Consider the following 22,804-nt stretch of genomic DNA (forward strand, 5'->3'; position numbering starts at 1 on the left):
ACTGGAGTTATTAGATAGACAAATCGGAGCAGAAAACACAGGACTCAACTGAGCTTCCAGGAGGATCAAGAGGATTGCTGAAGGAAAAAACAAACAAATGGAATTTGACAATGTTCTCTTAAACAAGAAACTGTAAAACTATCAAAAATAATGCAACAAGATTAAATGAGTAGTATATGAGGCTTCCTGATGTAATAATGAACCTATGTAGCATCAGTTGTATTCGTTGATCAAATGGCCTAACCATGTCAAATTTGTGTTTGTTAAATAATAATAAATAAATATATTTACCATAGTGCAGTAGAGACCTATTGAGTTTACAACCCATAGTTGCAGTAGTAACTGGCATCTCTTATCCTCTTAAAAGAAAAACAGCAACATGCAACTTTGCTTTGGTAGGCCGGCTTAAATTTGTATTTTAGGTACACCCACATAACGCCCACATTCACCTCATACAAAGGAATTCCATGACAAACGTTTTTTAACATCACTCACATTATGACATATTATTGGATCATATGATTTCATAAGAGGTGTGACCATGGTCAAATAGACCACAGATAACTAAAATCCTCAAAATATATCAGAGAAAAAAAACATTCCATCTGCATGCGAAGTGGCTTGCATTATATAGGCCAGGTTTTTTAACAGAAGTTGGATAACATGGATAATGCTCAACATTAAATTATTTGAACGTTAACACAGGAAAAAGAAAATCCCATGTAATTAAAACAATATGTTATGTTATGTTTCCTTTGACAAAGATTCATTAGTGGACACTTTTGTTTGAAGGGGACACAAGTCAGAAAGGTAGGGAAATATTGTGGTGCAGTAAATAGGTTTGATAAAAAAAAAAAAGTTTGAATTTATGTCTTATTAAGGACATTAACTGCATCCAGTTTGTGTCAAGAAAAAAGACAATCTTATTTCTGTCTGTTATGTTTTTCCGATATTACCTGCCCTTTAAGGTTTTACTTAACTTCCAACCACAAATTTCCCTTTATGACTGAAGCTTTAAGACGTCACGCAGACGCCAACTTGTCACACAAGAGTAGGCTTAACCTGCTTTAGCAGAAAAAGCATGGTGCTGTGTTTGCGGCAATGTTGCTGCTGGTGCGGTTTCTTAATCAAATCTCTTACGTAGAAAAAGAAAAAAAAAATCACCTTAAAGAAAGAGGTGGATAAACAGCTCAAAAGTTGTCTTATACATAATGCGATAAAAGAAACATAACAATTTTCTTCAACTTTTCTTATAAAAAAGTAAAGCAGGTGTATAGTTCAGTCAGTGATTAATAAAAATGATCAGAGCAAACCTGCAACAGACTCTTTTTTCACATTTTGCTAGGAGATCTACAGATCAGCCGTCTTTTATTTCTTAACGATCCATTCTGGGACCTCCACTTTTTGCCTTTTAAATCTCACCTTTGGACAACAATCAGTTTAATAAATCTTATTGTTTATTCAAATACACACAAGCCATGCTTCGGTTTCATCTTTGGAATTTAAACTCAGTGATGACCATTTAAATTTCCACTTTTTTAATAGCTGAAATTCCTTCAGTGTTTGAAGTATATACACCAAATTCCTGCAGGTAAACAAAGTCGGGATTTTTGCCCAATAGCCTGTTCAGTGTTGATTTGGGTCTAACTTAAGGAAATCTTCAACAAATGTGCTTAATAAGTAAGTGCTCCTGTTACAGCCACACCAGGAATATCACTGATCTGAGCCCTACTGCACCTCCAGCTGGGAAGAACTTTTTAGTGTGGTGGTTTGTTAATCCTCCCAAAATTGAAACCAAAAGAACACCACATTTCGCCTCTCAGCTGTCTCAACTGGTTCCTTTTAAAACCCCCAAAAATAACTATAATCAAAACTACTCAATACAGGCCCAGTTGCATCATGTAGGACAAATGACAGCAACATTTGTTGTCAGTAGTTGTAAGAATGTGTGGATGTATGACTTACACCAAAGCCAACATGGAACTTATTTTTGAAGAACTTTTATTAACTGAAGCAGCACAAAAAGAATTTTACTTCAAACTGTATAAAATGCATTTGTACCACCAAAAAAACGACCTAAGTGATATTAGCTAGATACAAAGTTTATTGTGCAAATAACAACAACAAAAAAAAGACATAGTGTTATTGACCTCAGGTTAAGAAATGCTGACCTATTATTTTTTTAAAAAAAGGAAAAATGGCCACCCCCTACAGAAATTGTGGTAGTTTTGACACAAGAATCTACATATTTCTTCTCAAACCAGAACAAGTGAGCTCTGTAGTCAAAACCAAAACTTCTCAGTTGTATTTTTGCGTGACAATTACGAACGATTGTTTGTCATCGCGTTGCGGTTCAAGCTACACACTTCCAGTTGAACACAAATGAAAACAGCAATACTTGCAAATGGTCTTTAAATGAAAAAAGAAGAAAAGAAATCCCTCACAAACAAAACAACCTTTGCTTTGACATGATATTATAATATAACACACTGGAAGACTAAGTTGTGTGTATTCTGGTTTATGCTGCAATTTTTTTTTTTAATAACAATTCATCTTCAGACCATACATGTCTATTATACACGCTCAAGTGTGGTTGTGTCCGTTTAGAAGGGTTTGTGCACTGTGATGTGCATTTGTCGGCTTGAGGACCCCCTAGGACTCATCCTGTGTATCCTGCCTCGACAGGTATAACAGGAGGCCTCGCATACAAACTGTGTGCACGCACCACAGAAAAGCGCTTGTGGTGTTCATGGCAAATTTGTAGTAGTTAATACTGCTGGCAATGCAGTCCTAATCTAGGCACAGAGTTAGTCTCCTTCTCTGCTGGCCTGCCACCTCTAGCTCTTAGAACTGGAGCAAGAGGACATAAAGAGCCAGGATCATCAAGTACTATCAGTCCTTCAGAAATCAGCTGGTGGCTGGTTCGTTCCTCTGGTGCTGAAGCATGTCTGTCACACTGACTATGTCCTCTTCAGGGACCTAGAAAAAAAAAAAAAAGTTGAAATAAGTATTATTACATTTTATCGCTTGGCAACTTAAAGAACAGCTTTATTGTGTTATAATCTTATAAACCTGACATGATGGAAATACTGTGGTTGCTTCTGTTAACTCATTTAAAAAAAATCTGGACTCACTTTGTACAGTGTTTTCTGCTGGGCAGGTAGTGTAACAACTGTTTTATCACAGTTAAATCAGCCTAATACGGATGCAGACAAGGTTAATCACAGTGCTAGGAGTCAACCAAAACAGTAAAGTTACAGTTCCTAATACCAAAACATTGAGCTTACACAATGATTAACTTCCATGAAATCAATTGACGTTTACTGGAATTCCCCATCCACTTTAGTTAAAGATAAAATTATTGCGATAAATACACTGAAAGGTGCTGACCTACCACCATCTCATATGCACATGTTCTTTCACACGGTCTACTGACGTACGGTGTTTTGAAAACGTCCCTGTCTGATTTATTTTTTTGGGATATTTGTCACACTTGTTTCAGATTCAGTCACATTTCAACATTATGCAAAAATAACCCAAGTAAATACAAAGTGCAGTTTTAACTCATTAACGCATTTATTAGGGGAGAATGTTAATAATACATAATGATAATTATGCAGGAGGACAACGATCTGAAAGGAACCAGACCTCTGAATGGCTCGAAAATAAATATAAAAAAATCAAGGCTTTGGAGTGGCCTAGTAAAGTCTTAAATATGACCAGATGCTTTGGCTTGAAGTTAAACGGGTCACTCGTTCGAAAACCCTCCAGTGTGGTTGAATTAAAATGAGTTTGCTCTACAGCAATGTGAAAGAGTCATTGCAGCTCTTGCTGCCAAGGGCTGCACAAGAAGTCCTTTAGATTGTGGCATTACTTTTTCCACACAGGGAAATAAATAAATATTAAATAAATATAATATAAAATAAATAATTAAAGTACGCATGCACGCCCACGCGCACAAACAAAAAAAAAACAAAACAAAACAAAAAAAAAAAAAACAGGAACCAGGCAAATAGTTTCCTCTCCTGCTCTCCTGTTTCCTTCTAAGAAAACTCCAACACCCTTTGTGTTACTGGAACCGCTGTGTTGTTCAAAATGACTTTCAATCCTTTTCATCAGTGTAAAAAAAAAAAAAAAAAAAAAAAAAAAGTAACGATGGCACTCACCCACTCCCCATTAAAACACCCTTTGTTTGCTTCAAATAAAGGGTACCCATTGGCAAGAAATACATCTCAACTACTCCAACTGAATGACACAGCAGAAAAATATTCCAGGATTGCGATTATCTACTAATGCAAAGAATTTCTCAGAAGTGCACACGTCATTGTGATGTCGCAGCTAGTGTTTTTTGTTGCTTTTTAAAACCTTTTTTTCTCTTAAAGTTGCACGACTTTGCTATTAACAGAACAGTGTGGTTATGGTTCACGAGTAAAGATAGAACTTGATTACAGTGACAGAACGGAAAGCAATAGTGTTCCATGAGTAAGACTTTGGTTATTCCTCCCGTCATCCATACACCCTTCCATGTTATATTGAAACATTGTACAAATATTTAAAATTTATAATGCTGTTTCATAAAGAGATGGGACACTGTATAAATCATACGATAAATAAGAACAGAATAAAGGGATTATAAAGTGATTCAAAGCCCATATCCTTTGTGTCTTCTTCAAAACCCAAGAAGTTGAATCCTTCACTGCTCATATCAACGCTGTGGATAAAAACATAAAGTTCACAGGGAAGACACAAAGGATAACCGTTTGCCATTCCTGGACTGTGCGGTGAGCATTGAAGGGAATGGAAACATCAGCACTGAAGTTTACCGGAAGCCCCCCCCACACAGACCACACACTAGGTTTCACAATGAGTTCACCCGAAACCTTGGCTGATTGTGACCTACACCCGCTTTCACACCTTGGCTCGTGTGACTAGGTAGAGGATCATTAGGACGTCCATTGTGCCTCTTGGGGGTGGGGGGACACTCCCATAGGGCTTAAATCTGGGATTCTCCACCATTTCACCTTAGAACTGAAGAAGCTTCTCGGATGAGAGGTGAAACTTCAAGCAACTTAAAGAAGTCCAGACACTTTTCTTTCCAAGCTCCTTAGACAACGTGTCTAAATTAAAATTAGCTCAACGTCACTGCATTTTCTTTGCCATTCTTTAAATTTGATCCTGTGTTTGTGGGAGCTATGAGATTTTCCAGTTTTTTAATCCATGTATTGCAGGGGTGGGCAACTCCAGGTCCCAAAGGCCGGCAGGTTTTAGATCTCACCCTGGGTCATCACACCTGAATCAAATGATTAGTTCATTAACAGGCCTCTGGAGAACTTCAAGACATGTTGAGGAGGTAATTTAGCCATTTAAAATCAGCTGTGTTGGATCAAGGACACATCTAAACCTGCAGGACACCCCGCAGGCCCTCGAGGCCTGGAGTTGCCCATCCCTGATGTCCTGGTTTCCAGAATCAGATCTTGTCTGTTTTAATTGCTGTGCTGTCCAAGCGCCCGAAGATTGCACCTCTTCAATACCTTTATTTTTAAGGATTTTAACTAAAATAAATAGTTATTTCATTGGTGAATTATTCACCCATGCAGTCTTCTACAGAGTGGGGAACCTCTCCACATCTTTAGTCTGGAAAGACTGAGTCCGTTTCTGTATTTATTTTTTAAATACCCAGTCATGTTATTAACCAATTTAACTAGTAGTTTGATATTTGGCCTTTCACCATATTTCATTAAATTAAAAACAACACTTTGTACTGTTCTCAAATAAAGATTCTTAAGGTTTTCAAATCATTTCATTTACATTTTATACAAGACAGCTATTTTTTCATTTGGATTATAGCTGCAGATAAGAAGAACAGAGACATACAGTCTAATATTGCAGTAGAGAAATGCAATATCATACGTGGTTTACCTCAGATCTCTCTACTCACTTTACTTGTCTTTACAGACACCATGAGAAAAAGCATTTCTTGCCTAAATGTAGAGGGGAAACTTGGTTTTGTTGATTCACAGGCAGGTTTCTAGGAAATGGCAACAAATGAGCCAGATAAACCTTTCTTAGTAATTTTCAAGATAATGCAGATAATTTGCTTACCAAGCTGGCACATACACAATTTCAATGCAACCAATTTTTGACAGGTACGACAATGTGCATATCAAAATGAACCTTTGAAGACACGTCAAATTTTGATGTGCTATCAAACCACATGGAAAGTACAGAGTTTCAGCATCATATTTGGAGTTCATTTAGCTACCATCACCTTCATCTTGGTAAGGTTCAGGGGTGTGGAGGCCAACACGGCAGACTCTGAGTGAGGGACAGGTAACCTTACATGTACATCGAATTTAAAATAAACTGTGGAGGAAAGATAAACAAACTTGCTTTGAGAGTGTAACATAGGACTTACCTCTATAAATTTCCCTTAAATGTTAAATTTCCAAAAATATACTGCACAAAATATCCTTTAAGTGAGTCAGCCATTTTAAGCATGATGAGTAATGCTTGCAGGAATGACATTTAATGTGACCAACACTTGGTTTTTATCTGTGCATAAAGACACAGATCCAAACCTGAAGTCTTTAGACAATAAAAATGATACAGAGATATAAAACTGAGTTAAGTTTCACTTTTTTTTAAGCCTCCAAAGCAAAAAGTGTAGCAGCCTAGCCTATAGGGTTTGGGATCTGACCCGCCAATAGTCTTTTAGGATGGAATCGTGGTCCATAGCCTGAATAATAATTCACACTATAGACTTAGTTGAATCCACATGATCGCATTATTAGTAGCATATATCACTGACTGAACACAACGTTTGTGACTTCAACTCGAAATGCAAACATCTGCATCCTGTTTTTATGCTTAATCTTAACTCTGACAAGAAGTAATTTGCATCTCCACTGATTTGCTGATTTGATTTCTCTTCAGGATGTTACCAAATCACATTAATCTTTTGACCACCATGCTGTCTTCTAATAACAGAATAAGTTAAACCTCCAGTATACACATTACATTTGCCTAGTTGCGTCATAACACGTCAAATGTGATCTGTATGATTCATTTGCATAACCCATGACATGTCAGATTGAGACTGTTCATAATTTAAGTTGATCAAAATGCTGGACTCACCAGAGCATGGTCAAAGCTGAAGGTGCTTATATAATAGGCAGAGATGTCACTGTCGGCGAGAGGCTGCGATATCTGGGCAACTATACCACATTCATCTATAAAACATAACGAGAGAAGAAGAATAAGTAGCACAATCATAATCAAGCGAAATAAAAAAAATAATAATGAGGGTTCAGTTGTTTGTAAATTTAATGAGCATTTTAATTTAACAGTTTCCTGTTTCCACATCAACTGGCAAGATTGGATATTATTTAGTATGAAACAGAAAAAACACAGTGTTGCCTGCCCATTTCATTCTCCTGTTGACAAAACAAGTTTTTGGTGACAAAGATGATGGTAAATTAAATCAATCATAAGTCTGTTAAGCATTTAAACACCTGATAATTAAAGTGGCTACAACCATCAGCTATGCTAATTTGGTCAGCACAGTAAAACATCTGTTTGGGGAGAATGTAAGGCAGTTTTTTTTCCCCATAGGTATAATTTATATTTGTCCAACTGCCTAACAGGCAGACTACAAGTTGCTGTGAAAGTGTGATAGCATAGTAGTCATTACTTCCACCAGTCACCAAGTTCCTAATTACTTACCTGCCAAATCGGAAGTGGACTAGATCTGCGGTTGTCGAGATAAGTGAAGACAGATACAGCCAAATGCATAGAGTTACCTCTTGATAACCCATATGGCTGATTTTGAAACATTTGAGGAATGAGTAAAATATCTTACCGAAACCCAGCGGTTGTCCTCCTATGCGGACCATTCTCCACAGCTCCCCGGAAGAGCTGGTAAAGAGAAGATCGGCCGGAAACCTGGAGCACACAAATCAAATGCTGATTTGTTACGTCAGAAATGTAGCGGGGAAAAACATCTTGTAGCAATCCAAGATAAAATACTGCAAAAGCAGCAATGCAGTGAGCTGAGAAAACATCAAAACAACTGCTGTTCAGTTTGATATTCATTATTTTTCAGACTCAATGCGGTTAAACTGTGCACACTTGGCTTAAAAACGCCTGGATTAAAATGATCAAATAGAGCAGTGTCAAACAACATGAGCTGTGTTGTGCCTGAGACACTAAGAAGACAGAAAACCTGCTATGAACTCAAAGCAGCCTTCAGTGCACTCAGTCAAGCAAGCAAACTTTTTATGTGGCACCTATTCATGTCAAAGGAGTTTGCAAAGAAAAGCGTCTGGACTTCTTTGAGTTGCTTGAAGACGTTTCACCTCTCATCCGAGAAGCTTCTTCAGTTCTAAGGTCAAATGGCCGAGAGTCCCAGATTTAAACCCAGTGGGAGTATCCCCCCAAAGAGGGACAAAGGACCCCCTGGTGATCCTCTAATCACATGCGCCAAGGTGTGAAAGCGGGTGTGGGACCTAATCAGCCAGGGTTTCGGGTGAGCCCATTGTGAAACCTGGCCCCACCCTATCATGTGAATTCCTGAGGTCAGATGGCCCAGGATGTGAGTGGGCGTTAAGGCGTCTGGGGAGGGAACAGTCCATCTGCATCTTAAGGACAAAGGTCACTCTTTCGAGGATGCCAATGTTCACATATTGGACAGAGAGGACAGATGGTTTGAAAGAGGAGTGAAAGAGGCCATTTACGTCCACTGTGAGCGACCATCTTTGAACAGAGGCGGTGGTTTACGACACCAACTGTCTGCCATCTATAATCCAGTTTTGAGTTCCCTCCCCAGACGCCTTAACGCCCACTCACATCCTGGGCCATCTGACCTCAGGAATTCACATGATAGGGTGGGGCCAGGTTTCACAATGGGCTCACCCGAAACCCTGGCTGATTAGGTCCCACACCCGCTTTCACACCTTGGCGCATGTGATTAGAGGATCACCAGGGGGTCCTTTGTCCCTCTTTGGGGGGATACTCCCACTGGGTTTAAATCTGGGACTCTCGGCCATTTGACCTTAGAACTGAAGAAGCTTCTCGGATGAGAGGTGAAACGTCTTCAAGCAACTCAAAGAAGTCCAGACGCTTTTCTTTGCAAACTCCTTTGACTACGATGACCTGGATGACTGAGAACCTTCACAGACACCTATTCATGTGCAGCTCAAAGTACTTCGCACATGAAGCAACTTGAGCAATTTATAAGCCAGAATAAGACTCAGTTCGAAATGTTTGGATTACTTATTTAATCAAATTCATGAATTCAGGTGGGGGAATTGAACCATGAACTAAGCTTTTTCTCTTGCCAGAGAACACTCTGGCTGCCACCCGAAGATTAAACAACAAAAATATACTAAGGATTTTTTTTTTTTTTTTCTTTTTCTAAGGGCTCTAAAATATATTTTGCCTTCATGATTTGTAATGAAATTATCTAGACAATTTGTAAAATGAAACCTAAAACCTCTGAACTTAATCCTAAAAACTTTGGAAAATCATAATAGATTTAACAGTTCAAACTTTATACTTTATAAAGGCAGGTGACTTAAGAGTCATGAAGACATCAGCAAATACTAATAAATGTTCACAAAGGCTCCTCAGGCAGGCCATGTTGGCAGATTTATCCAGACTGACAGTAACTAAAACTAAGGTCAATTCCTGTCTATTTTTATTTTATTCTGTCTTGCAAGTTAATAAAAGCATTTTAGTTAGTTGTAACATTTTCTTAAGTGTATTTTTATTTTAGCTAACTAAAATGGTTTTGATTTTACTTTAGTTTTAGTCAACTTTAATAACCTCGGCTCTCGAGTCCTCTGACTGTTCAGTGGCAAAAACACACGACTTAAGGATTTAATCCAGAACTTTGGAATAATCAACAGGACTCCTGCCAGAGGACCTGTTCATACATCGTAAGGAAGAAAGTCATAGATGCCAGCGCAGAACCATCAAGTAAATTAAAATCAAGTGTGGGAAATTTAGATTGCTTACTGTCTCTGAGCCTCAGTGTCCATCACCAGTGAGATGTATCCATCGATGAGGGAGAAGGAGAAGAACTTAACACACTCCTGACTTGGACTTGACTGGGGGTCCTCTTTAGGACTAAAAAGGAGGAAACACATTAAACGTGACACTAGAGACAGAAAGACAGTAGCATTTTTTTAATTTTTAATAAGGACACCATAATAACAAACAGCGTCAGTCACACATTTATTACAGTTGTCAAGCACTGAGCAAAAAAGCAAGTCATAGATAAAAATGTTGGTCTTACTTTAAGAGAATTAGACATGAAAACATGTTAAATAAAAATATGCATGCAGAATAAAAGCAGTCTTTATCAGCTTAGATTTAGTATAAAATATGCTATAAGTGTTTTTTCTTTTCAAGCGTGTCCTAATAATAATAAGAAGAATACTTTATAAATTTTCACTTTAATGGTAATCTAAACACAATCAAAGCAATGCTGCAAAGAAAAAAATGAAATAAATTCATGCTACCATCAATAAAGGGACGATTTAAGAAAAAAAAAAAAAAAAAAAGCCTGAACTGATTGAACTGAACTCTACTTTGAGTCTTGTGCTGCCATCTTGTGCTTTAAAACAGGTATTGCAGTGAAGTGATTAAAAACAAAACAAAACGTCACCTGCTGGAATAAAAGAGAACATCGATGAGTGTAGTGGCAATGGACGGCAGTGTATCGGGATCCAGGGACATGACACAAAACTGGTTCTTTGGGATCAGAACCGGGTGAACTGTAGGCTGAATGGCTGCAAGAACAAGCACAGTGTTAGCTGATTTATAAGGATTGTAAGGACTGAAATGGAAGTACTACAAATGGGCATTGCACAGAGGTTTTTCTAACTTTTCTAAACAATAAATTGTCTTTTAAGACAAAAATCCTTTTATCAGTGGATCTCTGTTGATCTATGGATCAACTCTGTTACTGTTTTCTATTATTAAAAAGAAAAGTTAAAAAAACTGTGGTAGCTTTTCAGCTTCTATATGTATATTGACTTTCAAGCTCATTCGTATTGTACAATCTCTGTTTTTGCATAAAATACTGTGCATGTTTTAATAAATCACTGCACATACATTTTCCTAGCAAAATATAAGGAAATGAGGGTTAGTCAAGGCTTTTGCACAGCGCTGCATGTCCCAGTTGGTTGCTGTCTTGTGGAGCATGACATCGCTTCTCTCTGTAGCATTTTCTCTTTCTTCAGTACTGCATCGTGGCAGCACTGCTGAGTTGTAAAATATCAGCGCTGACACAGATGCATCAATAATGACTTTGCATGGGCTCACATGGCTGCCTTACATTCAAATTGAGTTGTGTAAGGTTGCACAAATGTTAGTCTGACCTTAGTCGAGAGAATGCAAGACCGCTTACAGCAGAAGCTGCTACAATATTTGCAGTGTACTCACTACTGCATGTGTTAAATTTTTCTAAAATAAGATGCTTTTGGAATTTACAAAAAAAATGCTTTTAAGTACTTTTCCACAGATAAAATCATTCTTCTGTTGTCATTTAATGATTTGTGACCTGGACTGTAAAACAGTCACCTGATGACACCGGCCTTAGTGAAGCTGGTGGTCTGGCATTTTAATGTCCGTACTTCCTCTGAGACACACTGGATCAATGAATAAATCCATACTAAACAGCCCTGTGACCTGTACCTTCTCTGCCGTTCTTGTGGAGGCCGTTGGAAACATCCTGACAATGCACAGGGACAGACTCTCCTCCCTCCTCCTTATAGATATTGAATTCCTCCTCTAGTGTGCTGACGACCACAGACAGGTCTTTCTCTTTCACCTACACAAGAAAGACGTTTAAAATAAATATCACTAGTAAGACAGCTTATCGAGTAAATATATGCAACACCTCCTCCATAAGCATTTCATACATGTCTATAATCTCATGCTGTTTCAGGATACTACACTCGCTCACTTTAAGGAAATACCTGAGCTCAAGCAGCATGTGAGACATTAATATACTTGCTGACACAAACGTCTGTCAAGGTGTTATGCATTTGTGCCCACTTCACACTTTTCACATGTAATATGTAACTTTTTAGTGTCCTAAGCACTGTTGAGGATTAATTCCTTAACTGCCGAATTGGTGAATGGACAAAATGCAAATATAGGCTTCTTTTATCTGGCAAAACTCAGTAGTAAAAGGTTTCAGTGCATAATTAAAGGATGAAGTTGTTTGGGTTTTTTTTGTTTTTTTTTTTTAAATGCATTTAAAATTGCACTTAGAATTTAAAAAATTGATCCAAATTATACAACCATGAATAGTTTAGAGTGGCTAATTTAACAAGATGTGGAAGCTAATAAGACTGGAGTGTAATCAAGCAGAATAAAAATGGATAAAAAAAAAATGTTTGTAGATTGAAATAGATGGTGCTTACCAGGATAAAGTCAGTCTGATAAGTGGAGAGCATGAAAACAGAGACATGCTGCTGGGCAAGGGGTGCAATGACCGACTTGGCAATCTTAGTCACGCCAACAGCCTGAGAGCTGCTGGAGGCATTGCCATTAGAGACCACGTTGAGTGGCAGCCAGATGGAGCTCTCTACCTGGAGGTGCTCAGAGGGCCGCAGCTCTGAGGGGTACAAATAAGAGAAAAGATGATTGGTAAGCAAAAAACAAAAAACAAAAAGATGCATAGATTAAAAAAGAATACAAAAAAGGCTAATATTAATTGAATACCCTTGGCTAGTGTTTATTTCAATGTCCAGCAGGACCCAACTACATATTAATACTGTTAAAATGCTGTTGATGTGCTACTCAGGCTGTGAAAATGTTGCATGTTTCAGTATTCCCTTTATGGCGAGTCTAGAGGGGGTTTCTGTAGATTGAGAAATTTGGGGTTGGGATGAACTGATAGGATGCAGTGTTGGAACTTTTAAGCAGAGACTTCAAAACTCAGGACAGCCTTGGTGTCATAGATTTTAATAATTCACTTTTTAAGAAAATCTGTCCTACTTTTGTGGAAGTCCTTTGACTTAAGAGGCCTAGATGCTGTTTAGCCTTAAAAATTGCCAACATGGTGGCTTCCATTTACATTTGTTGCCATGTTTTTGTATTACCAAAAAAAAAGAACTTATCTATAAGAAAATAATAATGATGCCACTGTCACACTAATAGGAAACCAAGCAAATTTTCTCATAAAGCTCAATTTGCAAAAAAGTGCAAAACTTTCAGAAGTTGTGGCTGGCAGCATAACCATTGAAAACACACTGAGCGTACATGTTGTGTAAATATTTTACATTTGATAAATATTCAAAATTCAAAGCAACTGCACAGCTTCTCAGAGGATTAGTCACGAGTTCCACAAACAGTAGCAGTTTAATCTACTTTAGGATCAAGTGCAGCAAAGGATTATTAAGATGTTGCTACTGTTGATGTATCTGTATCTTTGTGAGGCTGCAAACGAGGTGGTGTTAAAAATTACTTCCTGTTGCTTTTGCTGCTCTGTATACCGAACCCACACTTTCTCTCTCCCACCTGCTCTCTCTTCCTTTGCCACAGAGACCAGAGACCTAACATGTCCCCACTATTTACACCGCAAACGGCCAGCAGTGAAATAAGATGTGAGCAGCGCTACAGCAAGTGCTTGATCATAGGGTGGGACTTGCTACCAGTGCTTTTATGGGGCAAAGCTAAAATAGATGATCCCTCGCAACGCATATCTGTAACTTAACTCTCTGGATCAAAATGGAAAGGTGGTATATATTGTCCTGAAATAAGACCCAAGTGGACGCTGACTGATAGTGGCAACCTCTGGGGCTAATGTGGAAGTGCCGAAAACTGTAGTAGCCACTTGAGGCAGGGCCCACACAACTTTTACAGCACAAATAAGTTTTAGTCTCTAAAGCTACTTTTGCAATTATATCACAATTAATATGGCTTGCCGTATAATCAGCTGTCTAACAGACAGTCTAAGAAGTGTTTGCTCCAGTGGAAAACTGTATTTCCTTTCATTTGTATGTTACTCAACGCTAAAAAGCAGGCATCTGTTTGCGCAATGCACCCATCCAGGCTATGGACCTCACCAACCAGGCTTACTAGAGATAGCTCATAAGCACTTCATCCTGTTGTTCAAATATGATTACAACCCCCCGCAAAAAACAAAAAGAAGGTGGAGGCGATTATGCATAGGGCTTCAAAAGTGGGAATAAAAACAAACAAACAAACAAACAAACAAACAAACAAAAAAAAAACACCCCACCTTCATGGTGGCTACAACCATCTTTTATTTACAGTCTAGGTTTTTGACAAATTCACGCTACCCCTGAAATTTTCTCAATATTATCACGTTGCAAGATCACATATATCCAACGCAGTTAGATCATATGCTAAGTAGTCTTTACTTTCAGTCCATGCAACGTTCTGCCCACGTAATAGCAACATTAAATGTCAGAAGAATTCACAGCAACTCTGTGGGCACGCCTTACCCAGGCAGCACTCTTACATAAACTTGCTTTGTGACAAAAAGCAACTGAATACAATGTCTTGACTGCCTAGAGTTCATGTGCAAAAACAGCTTAGGCAGAGATACTCAGGTTACAAGTTTGAGAATTGCATGTTGTAACTTTTCATCTTTTATGCCAAACCCTTCATAAACTATTTATAAACATTTAAAAAACAAAAACACATCCATGAATACTTTTTGAAATGCATATTGATTTGAACTTCGGGAAACCTTCACAACGTAAAACCTTACTAAATGTTGTCAACCTCCTGCAGTGAATATTCCCCTTCTGTTTCTTTATACCCTTCAAAAGAAGCAATGTTCTGGTCGCCATAATTTGTCACAGGAAGCCCCTTGCGGCTTCACTACACCAGCTTTAACCTCTTAAAATAGGTTTTCCGTCAGAAGGAGAGCAAGGGAGGAGAGTAATGGAGAACCCCGAGGCGGTACATGTCTTTAACATCCACATCTGTGTTAAAGGACGAGACAAAAATGGCAGCAAAAGCACTGGATGGGATCAGAAAGTTGTTTTCCCAAATGAACTTCAACAATGTTGCGGTAATCGGGTCCAGGCATTGTCTAAAGTTGGATTTTCTCACAAGTAGAACACAATGGGAGATTTTGTTTTCACTGCTTGAAACACTTCACATGGTTTAGCTGAGAGGTGGTGCCTAGGTAGAGCATGTAAGAGGCAGGACACATGACGTCCATTCGCTTGCACTGAACTCTCTGGACAACTGGTCTATTCACAGATTCACACGGGCTCTTTCTGACATTACAAAGACTTTGTATTAGGGAGATGGCAGGGGAAAGACCAGACTGATTGAGTTGGGCAGGTGCTGTCACACACACCTTCTCTGCGTGGTGTCTGGAAAAGTTCAGTGCTGTGCATGTGTGACAGCTCAACATGTAACCGGAGGCGTCAAATATGGAAGGGAAAATAAATATTTTAAGAATTGGTGAATACACCCATTTCCTTTTTTAATTGCTCTAATAATTTCTTTTACTTTTTACACAAGGTTCTACTTCCTACAGCAAAATAAACTGAACTTTGTTTGTTTTTTTTCTTCAGAAAGTCGCATTAGGCCACTGTAGGTTATGTGGTGCTGTGTATTTCATCATCAGATGGTATGTGTGAGGCTCTGTGCAGGCATCTAGGTAAACCAAACGACGACTCGTCCATGGACTAGCTGTCCGTGTATGCAACAGATTATACTCCTCGATAAGATGAACTGCACAAAGACAACAGCCTTATGTGGTGGGGTGGTTAGCACTGTCGGGTCACATCAAGAAAGTTTCTGGTTTGAACCCTGGCTGGGTTCCTTTGTGGGTTTTCCTCTGGGTACTCCTGCTTCCTTCCACATCCCAAAGACATGCATGTAAGGTTCACTGGTAAATCTAAATTGGCCGTGGCTGTCGGGTCGATAAAGTGCTTAAAGTGAGTAGAATAAAATGCTATATGAATGTATTGTTAAGATGTGGCTGGCAGTTTAAAGCACTTTAGTGATGCTTTATACTGTCAGTCCTTCTTTCATTCACTGATATCAGAGATAAATTAGATTATCTCCCATGAAACTGGAAGTAGGGCAAAGTTGCATAAGCTCTGTGGGAGGGCACGAAAAACACTTTTTCTGCTCGATTGACATCATTTAAGTTTCCAAGACTTGTTTTCTTGTCATTGTATCTCCACAGTCTTAAGTCTACACCCATTCTACCACGTGATATCTGTGAGGCTGAACAAGAAAGGAAGGAAGCAACATTAGACTGGTAAAACAACAGAGCCCTATGTTGTGGACCAATTCAAGAATACATACTAATTCCAACTCGTGTTTTCACTGGAACTCACTACTGCTGTAGAAGTAGTAGCTTCTACTGCTGAGAAGCTACTACTCAGCAGTAGCTTCCTTACATTGTTTATCGGACCGTGTCTGTGCGTTTTGCCTCTTTTTCTGCTAAATTGTTACATTATTGGTAGATTATTTTTCTTCTGATAAGGCTGGCTGACAAACAGATATGCTACAAAGATTAGACATAGCATTTATTGATATCTGCACACAGTGTTCAGGTGGTACTAAAATGTGGAAACATAACCCCCTGCCGAATAGAAATGCAAATGAACAAGGGTATTATACCTTTGAATCCTTCCTCGTCAAGGACAACTGTGTAGTTCTCTGGAGTCTCAGTCAGACTAAAGAACTTGCATCTGAAACAAGACAGGCACAAAATTAGAAAAAATGAAAAGTAGGAGATGAGAAGAGGGGAAAAAAAGGCCATGTTATTCATTTGCAACCAACAATAGGAGGTTCAATATATTCCTTTTAACAAGTAAATGTAGTTTTTCACAATATGTACATAGGGTTTCAGGACTGGATGGCCTTTAATTAGCACAAGCCTAAAGCTCTATATTATGCTTCCATCACTCCATTGTCTATAGCAAATGGAGGGGAAACATACCAAACTGGGGCACTGCTTTGGCGACCAGTCGCTCCTTTCAAATAATGTCTGGGCAGCACAGTTTAAAAGGAGATATGCGAGCTTATAAAAGTCACTAGATTGTTTATACACATCTACAATTAAATCCTTTTTTCAAAACTGGATGAACCATAGACAACAGTTTACATCTTTTATGGTCTTCTTGAAGCTTGTTTTAATAAAAGTGTCAGTTTCATTAAATGTTTGAAAACAGTGTAGTTTTGCCTGCTGATACAGCCCAACAGGGTTAACAGTTTTTGAAGAAAAAGAGCAGCTGGTATGAAACAAGACAGAACATTGATTACAATTCATTGTAATCTCTTCACCAAGCTTTGGGCTATTTGTTGTAAAAAGGCAGACTCAGTGGCTCATGTTCAGTCCTCCTGAATAGTGTCTCTGTGAAAAAACAAAACAAAAAACTGGGCCAATAGGATTTTGTGTGGTTTGACAGAGCAAAAAAAACAACTCAACAATCTGGTACGTTCTCAAAGAACATACCATAACAAGTAAAGAATTCAAAGGGAAGCTGATAGAACTGATCTGTGTATAACCCTAAGTCTAATGTCTACTTAAACATTAATATGAACTTTGACAAAACAAAGCAGGGTTTAGTTTTTCCACTGACCAGGCTAGACTTAAGATTTGCACTTCTTTAAAAAAAAACAGCCACAGTTCACACTTCTGATGCGTTGAGTTTAAACTGTTGTCATTTAGTTTCATATCTGGTGCTATTCTGGACTGGAGTGAAACATTTCTGAACTCAAGCTTGACTTGGGGGTGGAAACACAGGTACAGCCAGTAAATCTGCTGCAACTGTATGATGTTATCATGTCAAAATATGGAGTCAATATTTGATCCTTGTTTAATGTCCTGTGTTGAAAAAAAAAACAAAAAACCAACAAACCCCAAAACCAAAAGCAAAAGGCAGACCAAAGCAATTGATCAATGACCTAAAAAAATAAATAAAAACAAATTCAGGTGTGCAAAACTCCCACTGCCACTGGTCAGATGTCATTATTTTGTGCTCCTCTGCATGTGTCAGAAAAGCATGACAGCACTGATGAAAGGATTTGATAAGCTTGAAAGCATATGATTTAGATGGACTGGCAATTATGGAACCGGATTTTAGCTAGAACTAGTTAATAGTTATACCCTTGAGAGGAGATATCCGCTAATAACTGGTGGATTAACAATGGGGGATAATAAATGTTTTGCCGGAAAGAAGTCAGGCTATAGCAGAGGCCTCATTAGCGAGTGTTTTTATTTTTTAGTGATGGAGAACCTAAAAGCAGTTTCTAAATCGAAGATCTCTTTGTTTCATTTGAAACCCTCACAAGGAAGTGCGATATTCCTGTATTCTTACAATGACGCTGAAGTTACATTCCTCTGCCTCTGCTTATCAGTCAGCTTAGACTACTACAGCCAAAACCTGAGAGAGAGTCTAACTCCTGAGTCAGCAAAAAGTAATCCCTGCCATGGAATGGGACAATCACGCCACATAGACAAAGAGAGAGGCAGAGAGAATGCTGTTAACAGTAACTACCAGCTGTGCTAGCAAGCTCAGCCAGCCCATTGTGTTATAATACATCTCTCATTTCCTGTTGACCCCTCACCTTCCCTAGCAAGCAGTTTCCTGCAGGTAGTGTATGTCAAGCAGCTTTCCTGCAAGTAAAAATGGCAACGTTTAGAGCACAAATGAATGTGCTGTGTCGTTTGGAGCAGAGGGTGAAGACTGACTTTGTACATGCAAGTAAGCCACAGCTCAGCAACATTCTGACAGTTTGAGGGAACTATCTGTGAAACAAGTGTGCATATTTGGTTTCCTGTTTGCAAAGTACATGCAAGACAGATGTTTCACCTATACATCTATGCATTATAATGCACTAAGAAGAAAGCTGGAAAACCATTTGCACTGCATTGTTTTTGCAGTCACATGAAGACTGCAGACCTGCAGTCAGTACAGGCATGGACTTCTTATGAAGTCAAAAGGAAGATCCAATTTGATGTCTACTGTTGCAGAAAAAGTAAAAAGTATATTTTCTTTCAGCTTCCTTCAAAGAATGAATCTGCCCAACAAAAACAAGCTATTGCTGGACATAACTTGGTTTTGCATTTACAGGCTTGCCACTGTAGGTTCAGGCACCAACCAAATATATCTCAGTAGCAAAGTATCTAAGGCCAGATTATGCTTGAGCACATTTGGTTTTTAATATGCCGTCTGTTGTGGGAGATCCAGTATATGTGGGTAGACTTAAAGCACTAGCCACACTGAGATTGCATACCTGATATTCGACTAGAAAACTTAGTTGCTATTTGGTTAGGCACAAAAGCTGCTTGAATTACATTAAAAAACACACATCAGAAAGCTCGATTTTCTAAGTTACCAAGGTGCTGTGTTCTGCCCCAGTGACAACACCAGCATACTTTTCACATAGATTCTCAAGAGGCTGCTTAACTTTAAAATTTCTAGAGGTTGTAAAAAAAAAAAAATAGCTGGAGAAAACAACCTATACTCAGTTCTGGTGTGAGAACACTGAATAAGATTAAAATATTATAATAGCTGGACATATTTTTAAAAAATAATTAGCAAAGTCAGTGCCCCAAACATGTTTTGACCAGCATCCAGTAACATGGGTCGGAAAAATAAGCTTCTGTTGAAGTAGAAGGAACACTGAGAGAAGGAGATGAAAATAACTACAAGTGATGAGGAAGCAACGGGTAGCGAGGGAGCGGCCAAGTGGGGAAGATGAAAACCAAGCACACAAGAGGTTGGACTTTGATCCAGCTGCACAAAACAACGGGGGGTAGCAGCACCTAGGGAGTGAGGGCTGGTGACGGCACTGGGCCTGCAACTGATGCTCCAGCTGAGAAAACATGATAAGCACACAGAAAACTGACGCTGAAGGGCGAGGAATGAGCCTCAAGCGACTCAAGTCCTATGATCAGAGCACGGCAAGTTGTCTGCTACGTTAGCAACTTATGAAAACAACACTCTTAGTTTTCTATCAGGCTTCCTTTTCGCCCCCCTTTTCCAAAAAGGCGGGTGGGTACGGGGTGTGGGAAGTCCTCTGTAAACAGGAGGAGTGGGAGCCCCAACCTTGACGGATCACTGAAGCAGACAAGTGGAAAACTCCCAACCGGGTTTCTGGCTCGGCTGAAGCATTGTTCCAACCCATGCTCTTGTTAGCTAGCCGCCAAAGAGAAGAAAGGAGGACTGTGTGGAGCCTGCGGGGCTACATCCACAATTCAGGAAGAACAATATATTGAGCTGATGCTGAGCTTCGTTTATTACTCTACCTACAAAGTGTAAACAACTACTAAAGACAAAGCCAGAATACTAGTAAGACTAGAATGGCTTGGAAGCCCAAGGTGCACATTTTTTCAGCCATTCTGGGAGGATTCACTGACATCCTTAGATATTTTATATTCTGCAAAACAGGGTATTTGACATTTATGTTTAAGTTGGTAATGACACTGACATTTACAGAGCAATATTGTAGCTAATAGTGCACACTTTATTCCATCATATGAATATTTCTTTGTAGACAAGTCAAAAGTGTTCCTTTCACTACTTTTAGCCTCTGCACTATAGACGTAGTAAGCGCCAGTGCTAAAGGACGCTGAAGAAAAATCCACTATGTCACATGTGAATATCTCCTTAAAATTCTGCTCAGAGCTGCGTTCAAATCACTTTGCACAGGGAGTTGTTCACAAATGAATAGCAGAGGCCTGAAAAAGGGAGATGGCTAAAAAGTGTCCCGGAGCAATCAGGCTTGTTTTTGCTCCCTGACTGAAATCAAGCAACTAAAAACAAATGTCTCCACCACTCCCCATTCCGCATCACCTAGCATTTGATCAAAAGGTGGAAAAAAAAAAAAAATATCCCTCTTGCTTAAGGAAAAAGAAACAGGAAAAACAATGGTGACATAACTCCAAAGCATGAACAAAATGCCCTTTTCTGGTTTATTCAGTGCTTCGCCTACTTTTTATCCATATACTGAATGCTTCACTAAACCGGTTCAAAAAATGCTTATGCCTTTCAAGTGAGTTTTTAAAAATAACTATATACTTATATGGGTTTTCTTGTTAACCGGTTGCCCAATGCCTTCCTCACACAAATCCCACACATCTATGATTATTCACAGAGACATGTTATTTACTTTCTACAGTACTGTAGTGTAAGTCATCATGACACAGTGTGTCTAGTGTGAACATGTCAAAACTTATTCCATTATCCAATACACAACAGAGTACTGATGAAAACAATCGAGCACGTACAGGGATGCATTTGAAAAGGAAACATAGACACAACGGGATTCATGGTCTTGTAAGAATGCACTTTTACTGCCCATCAGCCCCGAATAATGAAAAAGTTGCTCTCTTTTTAAGAGGAAGCCAAAATAAGGTACATCATAAGAAACTTTCAGAGTATGGTGTGATATACAGACTTCAGAATCCAGAAAGGCGATGACATAAGGAAGCGCTTTCTAGACAGTTGTTTACAGGTTCTTTGTTACTCAAACGAGAGCTGCAGCTGAACCCCGCACGGCCTATATCATGGTGGTCTGAAGACAGATGTCGAGCTCTTCTTTTGGCCATGTATATGTGGGCCAGCCGCAAGAATAAACAATTGCATAACAATGGAGGGATATCCAGGGATTAGCTGAAAACTGGTACTAATGCCCGGGTGAGATCAGAAAAATTTGCAGACTGAATGTTGGTTTCGAGCGCAGGATGTCATGTATTAAGTTTGTTTCGGAGAGACGGGGTCCAACCGAAATACACAACGGTACTGCACGCTTCTGAAGTAGTTTGATTAAAGTTGATTTTGTGCCCACTGGAAGAATCGCGTATTAAAGGTATGCAGGGCACAAAAATTCAGTTTGTTTGTTTAAATGCTGCAGATTTTGTGCAAATGCAACAATAAAACAGAATGTCTAAAAACAAAAGCTATTGCAATTCTTTACATCTACATGCACTGTTGTGAATCATTCATGGAGGCAAAGCATGTGCAGACAAATCGCCCAGTAGCTCGGCCACCCAGTGAATGAAGAGGCGCTGTAGGTTATCTCATATATCCGTACTGGATTACCAAAGCTGATTCGTAAAGCGAAGCGACATGACCATCTGGCCCGATCAATGAATCTCCTTACCGTGTCCTGTTCCGGAGAAATATCAGCTTTATCAGTGGGTGCGTGAAATTCACCAGGCCATTCTTGGATATACTGGTGACCCTCAGCCTGTGGTCCAATATGTGCAAGTCCATATTCCTGGTTGCGAACAGTTCCTCTCCACTGCTCTGTTCCTGCATGCGGCGGAGAAAACGCCTTCCTAGCTGGATGATATCATTCAAATGTTAAAGAGACATAAGTCATGAGTATTTCCGCCGACTAAAAACCCCACGTCACGCTGGTGCTTCTCTCAGAATAGAGAAAAACATGCGACGCAACCAGACGCCAGCCCCGCTTAACTACTGTATATTCAAATAAAGGGACAGCCCTAGAAAAGACACGCCCCCTCCTCTTAAAGCTACAGGTTTATGCCGCTGTTTGGCACATGCACGCAGGGGGGGTGTGAAACGAGCTGTGACAACTTCCGGTTTTGTTTAAAAAAATTAAAAGCCATCAAATATCCTCATAACAGTTTCTGTTCATTTAGCGGATTTGACTGCACAACTAAAACAAAAGATTACAATAATTATAACTATTACTATTATTACAATTATTTACATTTTTTTTCATAAGAGAGTGTAAACAAAACAATATCAGTATCATTTTAAATATGATTACTTGCTGCTTTCCCCCTCCATCAACTACCCATGCTGAAATCTACCAA

The 22,804-nt window shown here is 39.1% G+C and overlaps 1 protein-coding gene across 1 annotated transcript; it reads right to left on the reverse strand.

Moving 5' to 3' along the window:
• Positions 1-1,984: 1,984 nt before the first annotated feature.
• Positions 1,985-22,480, reverse strand: castor1 (cytosolic arginine sensor for mTORC1 subunit 1). Its single transcript, XM_003454152.5, has 9 exons — positions 22,123-22,480; positions 16,630-16,700; positions 12,432-12,625; positions 11,698-11,833; positions 10,667-10,790; positions 10,015-10,125; positions 7,859-7,941; positions 7,135-7,229; positions 1,985-2,979 (listed from the first exon to the last, which is right to left on the reverse strand). The coding sequence occupies exons 1-9, from the start codon at positions 22,278-22,280 to the stop codon at positions 2,908-2,910; spliced, it is 1,044 nt and encodes a 347-aa protein (XP_003454200.1). The 5' UTR covers positions 22,281-22,480; the 3' UTR covers positions 1,985-2,907.
• Between the last annotated feature and the right edge of the window lie 324 nt (positions 22,481-22,804).

Source organism: Oreochromis niloticus, linkage group LG12 (assembly GCF_001858045.2).
Source record: "Oreochromis niloticus isolate F11D_XX linkage group LG12, O_niloticus_UMD_NMBU, whole genome shotgun sequence".
NCBI lineage: Eukaryota > Metazoa > Chordata > Actinopteri > Cichliformes > Cichlidae > Oreochromis > Oreochromis niloticus.